The sequence below is a fragment of the Convolutriloba macropyga genome, chromosome 6 (assembly GCF_964194025.1).
Source record: "Convolutriloba macropyga chromosome 6, txConMacr16.3, whole genome shotgun sequence".
In the NCBI taxonomy this organism is placed as follows: domain Eukaryota; kingdom Metazoa; phylum Xenacoelomorpha; order Acoela; family Convolutidae; genus Convolutriloba; species Convolutriloba macropyga.
In genome coordinates this window covers 21,257,635-21,265,013 of record NC_134473.1, presented here as the reverse complement: position 1 = coordinate 21,265,013, position 7,379 = coordinate 21,257,635, and the positions used below count along the sequence as shown (strand labels likewise).

The following is a 7,379-nucleotide window of genomic DNA, read 5'->3' as shown; positions in this document are numbered from 1 at the left end:
ATCAGAAGATTTAACTTTGTTCACAATAAGTGCTGCGGAAATATAATATTGATAACGTTGAATTCCGCTCATTCCGGTCAAATTGCGCTCATTCCGGTCATCTCTTGCATTTTTTGAGCGGAATTTGAGCGGATTCCTCGACTTGGGTTAACTTGCACAGCTTTTCCTGCCAACTAAACAAGTGTCCTTGTGGAAAAGATTCTTGAAATAACGTGCTTTTCGTCAAGCAAATGTTTATTTTTTATAATAGACAAAAAATGCACGTGTGACTTTAGTGTTTTGTCACTTCCCTATAACAATGTAGTTCAGTGAAGATAGTTAGCTAACAGTTAAATAATACTTGTTTATTTATTGTTTACTGTTTATATCTAACTAAAAATAAGATCGGACAGGTTACAAGATTGGTTTATGATTTATCGACTATTTACTGCTGACTGGTTATTTATTTATTTCATGGTATCGGTGGACGGATGAAGGAGGCACACTATACTTTATTTCATTTCGTTTTCTGAATACCAACCAGCCAGAAGGTAGTCGCAAAGATCTGCTATTCTGTCTAATTTAAATGCAATGAAAACGATACCAAATTGACTGCTCTCTGGTATTTTCACCCCCCCCCCCCCCCCCCGCCGCCCTAGCACAATACTTTCCTGGCAGGATCTTTTCAATTTCCGAAATGTGTGTTTTATATATTCCGTTAATAACCCGTTTCTGTACAGTACATAGTACCAGCTGTTCTTCGGTCTTTCCCATTATAGCCGCTCAAAAATATAACCCCCCTTACGGCACATATTTACGGTAATTGGTGTGAGGGGGGTGGGGGTGGCTATGATGAGAAAAACCCTTTGCTGTTTTCCCAGGTAACATTAATTTCCCATTATAGCCCCCCCCCCCCCCCCCAGCTTATTGGTCAGATAACCTATAGCCCCCCCATCATGGTAATTATACCGTAAGGGGGGCTATAGTTTCATGGGGGGCTATAATGGGAAAGACCCAAACTTTGGGACGTATGTATAAAGTAAACGCTGTATCAATTTACTCAAGCATATCTTTGTTATTATTATTTGTTGAAAAAGACGAGCTTCTAATTACAAATGGTGTCTGAGACTGTCCAATCGGTGGAACGGAGGCCGAGAGCCATCACCACTACAGCCACCACCAACATCAGCAGTTCTTCAAATGGCACCAATAATAATAATCAGTTCCATGTCCCTAGAAGGAAGAGACGCGCCTCTGTCACCACTGTGCCCCGGCAAAACAAAAATCTCAAAAAGGGAAGGTCGTTTTCTTTCCTCCCTGCTCGACTCCCCCACATTCCTTAAACTTTCGAAACTGATCACATATAAACTCAAAACACGTTTCATTTGATTAAAAACGTCGTTAATCTACTCTAATACACATAAGAATAAAATGTAAATGGTAAAGCGGCAATATACAGATAAGAATATATAGTTTTTCAAAAAAATCATTAAATTAGTTATTTAAAGAACTTGAATTCGGTCAACGACATTATGCACATCAATTACTCTTGGGTCCTTCAAAAGTTCCGTCCACAAACATTCTTTCAATTCTGTTTTCAAGGAAGCTCTCGATGTTTTAAATCTGATATTAGAAGACAGACAGACTATTATAGATTGGAATTGCTGGTGCAACCAAACAAGAATCAGCTAAAAATTATTGTTCCTTCTGATATCAAACGTAATTTTCTTTGACCTTTCATATTGATTGTTTTTCACAGCAGAGAGAGAGAAAGTCATTCTTATATGATGAAGATCGTTACTGAGTAAGAAAATAAAGCATTTACGCAACGATATTTTATTAGAGAAAAGAGTAAAAAATTTTACGAATCTGAGATCTGTGAACCGATGGTAGTCCCTCTTTTTAAAACAGATTTTATTTCCCCGATTCAAATTTTGTTTCGAAATTGCGGTGAACGTTTTTCGCAAACCAATCAAAACTAAAGCGGAATGATGTAAGTGACTTGTTAAAAATTCATCGAGTAATTCAAATTTTGTTTTATTGGGTAAACTTTTACTTAGTGTACTCAAAACTTTTATTCTTTTTGAATCATTTGCTGAAGTATTTTTTTCACTTCTTCAACAAACTCGAGAATCGCCAGTTTTCCGTAAAGAGCTGTAGGATTATGAAATTTTCTCAGAATGGTCGTCGCGCTCACCATATATGAAACAAGAAATTTACCAGATTGTGGCTGTAACTGAAGATCCAGATTTTTGCGATCCCCTAGTTTTGATGAGAACGTTTGATAAGAGTTTGGACATGGATGAAATTGGTGAGAAAAGAAACATTTCTGTAGTCATTTAATCCTAAAAACGTTGTGATGAGAGATATTGCGAGGTTGAGGTGATCAGAAAGGAAGTCAAAATTATTCAAATTTTTCATTTTGCTTTTTATTACTTCTGTTCATGTTTCTCCTGCCCTTATTAATTCCAACGTATAGTTGTCTCTGAGGAAGAATGATGCAAAAATCGGCACTAAAAAGCACTTTATTACGACTGGTTGGGGTAGACAGTCTTTCCAGTCAATATTCCAAGAACTCCCCTCTCTTTTGGTCATCTTTTGATCAGATGCGCCATCAGATCAACAGAAATGAAATCCAAACTGTAAAAACCTGGAATTTTGTTATAACTTAAAAGAAGTCAAAACTGAAAAATTTTACAAGTTGTGACGAAACTACACCCCCGATTTTGGGAAGGGAAACTCTGTGCAACCCGAGGTTACAGCACACGGTTATCGTAACCTCTAAATTTTTCATGCATCCAACGAATATTATGGCATCAGACCTAAAGGTGTTGCTATTAACGCTTATATGGTGCATAAAGTGCATTTTTGAGATGTTTGTTATATATTGGTAAATTTCCTAATTTTTTTGATAATTTAGAGTTACTTACGTATCAACCTTGCTAAGGTCAACAAAAGCAAACATTGCAGTAATTTGACATTCACTATGTTAAATTTGACGTAAATCATTTACTCGATTAGCCAATCTTAAACGAATAACAATGATGTTATAATTGATACTTATGTTATTTTTTACGTTAACCGAATTGTTAGATTTTAATGCTAAGTTTAGACTTTTGTGTTAAGTTTTTCTAAATCTTAAGATCCTCCGAATTCTAAGTTAGTTGAGTTTTTGAGTTGCAAACTTCAGCACGAGATTGAACATAGATTATCACTAAAGACATTTTTAACTTCAATCAAACTTAAAATTACAGTTCTTTAAAACGACCGAGCGACGAGATTGTTAGTCAATTGGAACCGAGTGAAGAATCAGGCGGGCGGAAAACTGGAGAACCAGGCCGTGAAGATTGAGTTCCGCTGAGATTCTTGAGAATCCGCAACACACACACTTCTTCATTTGACTTTTTGACCTTTTTATTATTCTGTCATTTTTCAGTGAGTAGGTTATTGCAGTGAAAAAGTCGCAGAAGTCACCCTTTGCTAAAAAAACTCCTTTTTTGTCTTTTTTGCCCCTGAAATACCCTAGCCACTTTTCTATCTTTGCACCCCTCCCAGTGTTTTTACGCCCCCAATTACACTTTATTTGTTGTCATATAGCACTTTTTATGTAAAAAAAACAGCACCTGCGCCTGGGGGGAAACATAATAGACTCGATGAAAGATATCTGTCATTCAAAAATACGTCTGTAATTATTCGGGGGCTTTTTATTATGAAAACTTTTAAAAATTGCAAAATTTCAAAAAATGGGTTTTCCAGGCTGTTTTTTGACTTAATTTTCTAGCAATCATTGTTCTTGAAATTAAAAAGGTCTATAAAATTTGGGATACTTTTCAGTGACTCACAATGGCTGCCAAATTAAAAAACTAATTATGTATATTTTTTGAGTGAAAATGATAAAAAAAATTGCAGATGGGACAGATGGACTGCTTTTTTCGTTTTGAAAAAACGGCAAGGTCCAAACAAATTCGAAAAAATTGTTTTGGATGGTTGAAATCTCAAATTCGGTCCACTTTGCTCTTATATACTTATTTTTGGCTTTTAATTTGAATAAAATTTAAAAGTTTCGATTATTAATTTTAATGACTTTTAATTTTTATTGAACAAAAAACAAGATGATATCGACTAGGGGCTTGTCCCCCAAAGGCTAGTACCCAATATGGCAAAAAGCACCTCAATCTTTCATACTCTGACTTTTTGCCAAATCGGAACGGCTCAGCCTTACAACTTTTTTCAATTATTTATATCAAAATATCATTTTACGAACTTTTTTTGCATTAGTATATCATTTTCTATTATATGCCTGAAAGCAAAACAAAGCATACGGACAAATGTTTTTCTTTGGTTACTAACCAGTCTGATCGCCTGCCAAGAGGCAATACACCTGAACGCCGCTGGATTATAAAATTTCTGTCTTGACAATGCGAAAACTTGCTTCACATAATGTTGGCCTGATCAAGATGAACAGATTTCATGTGGAACCCAACCTACTATTCCTTTCGAAAACATCTAATTTTGATCTGGTCTTCTTCGCAAGATTTACTGCAATCGTTTTATAATTTAGAGGAGTTAAATTTCTTCTATTTACAGTTGATTCATGTAATACTCAGGTAAACAAAAAGTGAATTGCATAAAATAAAGACAGATAAAAAAGCAATTTATCATGTAAAATTGCATTCTTATTGTTCACTGTTGTCAATGGGGGCTATTCTTAGATATTTAAAGCAGCAATCCCCTTTATCTCGACTTTATCTTGATATTAGTCGGGTTTGTACATTTTTTTTTCCATTTTGGGGTAGGAGGGTCTTGAGGTAGGCGTAAGGATTACAAACTGACGTTCTGTTGTAGATTTTGCAATTTAATCAAAAATCAAGTTAGTTATAATAAATGAGAGTGTTTAGAAAAATCTTTTTCACATCCAAATTTTCACTTTTATCCAAATAACGGGAAAATAAAAGGATAAAGTTGCCGTAATTCAATGCAGGCTTCAGTGTTCTCCCCCAAAGTACACGTGTATGATCCCAAGTACCAGAGCCCATCGCCGCAGTTTGACCGGATCAATCTCTCGTTCCTCTCCTCCAGTGGAACTGTTGATCCCAAACAGAACTGGGAGATCAGTGGATCAACCACCACTACTAGTGACACAGGTGACATCACTCAAAGTGGGGGTCTTGGGGACTCGTATCAAAGTCAAAGTTAGTCAGTGATTGTGCCGTAGTTATTATAGCTTAAGTTATTACATTTTAAAAATTATGAGTTGGTAAAAGAAAGAAACACCCGGGCCGAGGATTTCCCCCAAAAATAACGGGGAAAAGAGTGTAAAAATTAAAAAATTATCCCCCTATTTCTCCGCTGAACTAACGATGGAAGAGTGTAATTACAAGAGTGTAATTTTAAGAAATAAAGGTGAAAGGAATTAGTGAGGATCGATCACCCGACTTTTCCTATGTCCATCATGTTTCTTTCGATTTTTGCATTAAACAATGCTTCAACTGCTAAAACAATTTAACGTTTCTTTTTGGTTATAATGGTAATCTTCAAGAGTGTAATTTTTCATCAGTCCACACTAAATTACACTCTTTGCAAAGAGTGTAAAAAGAGTCGAGAAAAGAATGTAAAAACAGTGTAATTTTTTAAATTTACACTCTCACACTTTTTTCCCCGATAAATAGGAGTTGAATTTGCATTACACTGTAATCCCAGCTAATTAGGGGTAGATTAAGGGTGAAACCTCGGCCCGGGCGATATACCGATTGATTGAAGCTATCCATCCAGCACAACTAGTTACAGAAATTTTATAATTTGGATACCCGAGATATGAGTTCCAATAAAGAGTGAACCACGATAATTTATTGAACAAATAAAATTTGAAATTGCTAAAAAAATTATGTATGTTTTATTTATAATCTATAACATTGATCAAGAATGACTAGCACAAATTGATATCACATCTAGTGAAACTTATGGAGACACTGTCAAGCCAAATAGTCTGCGAAACTGAAAAAAAAACAATGTCTTCCACAAAAATTACTGTAAACAAAACCTTTTGCTAAAACATGCTCTTATGATATCCAACGCCAAGTCCTAACGCCAAGTCAATATCAGCACTGGGCAAGTCTAATGGCAAGTCTAGGTATCAGTACTGATTCAGAGCTATGATCATGACACATTTTAGACTTGTCAGTCTTGAATCAATACAATTAGTTTGATTAGATATAGTTTTTAGACAATTATGTAATAAAACAGCAAGGAGTCTGGTAAACAAAAAGGGATCTTTCCCATTATAACACCCAAACTTAATGTCATGTAGGGTGTAGACCCGCAATCAGTTGCGTTGTCAACAAATATAAGTTTAAGACATGCATCGAGTGTTTGAAACACAAACACTTACTGGCTCCATTCTAGGGAGTTAACATTAAGAACACAAACAAATTCTTTGTAATCCTGAAATTAGAGTTTTCAAATTGGTGCGTTTTTTCCCTGATACCGAACACGTGTTGATTTTTGAGACACGTGTTGATGAGGGTTTTTGAGACACGTGTTGATGAGGGTTTTTGAGACACGTGTTGATGAGGGTTTTTGAGACACGTGTTGATGAGGGTTTTTGAGACACGTGTTGATGAGGGTTTTTGAGACACGTGTTGATGAGGGTTTTTGAGACACGTGTTGATGAGGGTTTTTGAGACACGTGTTGATGACGGTTTTTGAGACACGTGTTGATGAGGGTTTTTGAGACACGTGTTGATGAGGGTTTTTGAGACATGTGTTGATGAGGGTTTTTGAGACACGTGTTGATGAGGGTTTTCAAGACATGTGTTGATGAGGGTTTTTGAGACACGTGTTGATGAGGGTTTCTGAGAAACGTGTTGATGAGGGTTCCCAATGATGCACATCCATGAAACTAGAACGGAAAAGTTCAACTTTATGAAAGTTCGACAGTTTTTATGCTCGAAGAAAATAAAACAAAACTGAAATGCTACAAACGGATAAGCATGCAAAGCCTTCTCCGAGATTTGGCTAAATACTTATAAGTAAACATTTGTTTCAGCGCATCTTAACTGTTTTTTAGTTTAACACAAAATTAGTTTCTAGTCTAATGATTGAGAAGAGTAGAAAGATCAAAGCATTAGTAGCTTCGGTCATTTATTTCATCAAATTTTTGATGAGATGCTGGATGCAAACAAATGGATTGATTTGTTATTTTTTTGTCAACATGAAAATTCCTATTTATCGAGACTTCTGATATTATGATAAGCTGTACCGTGAATGAACTCTACCGTCATAAAAATTAAACCAATAATTTTTCATTGGTGAAGCAATGAAAATTTTTTGGTATAATTTTGTTGATCATTTTTCTGGACGGTAGAGTTCTCTCACGGTGCAGTTTATCCAATTGTTGGCTT

At 35.6% G+C, this 7,379-nt stretch overlaps 1 protein-coding gene across 1 annotated transcript in view; it reads left to right on the top strand.

Annotated features, from left to right (window-relative positions):
- Nucleotides 1-260: 260 nt before the first annotated feature.
- The window catches only part of LOC142341566 (uncharacterized), a 109,999-nt gene continuing 102,880 nt past the window's right edge, over nt 261-7,379 (top strand). Inside the window, exons 1-3 of the mRNA XM_075392609.1 lie at nt 261-530; nt 1,077-1,275; nt 4,962-5,171. Coding sequence (XP_075248724.1) covers nt 1,095-1,275; nt 4,962-5,171 — 391 coding nt within the window. The 5' untranslated portion in view covers nt 261-530; nt 1,077-1,094. The remainder of the gene's footprint in view (nt 531-1,076; nt 1,276-4,961; nt 5,172-7,379) is intronic.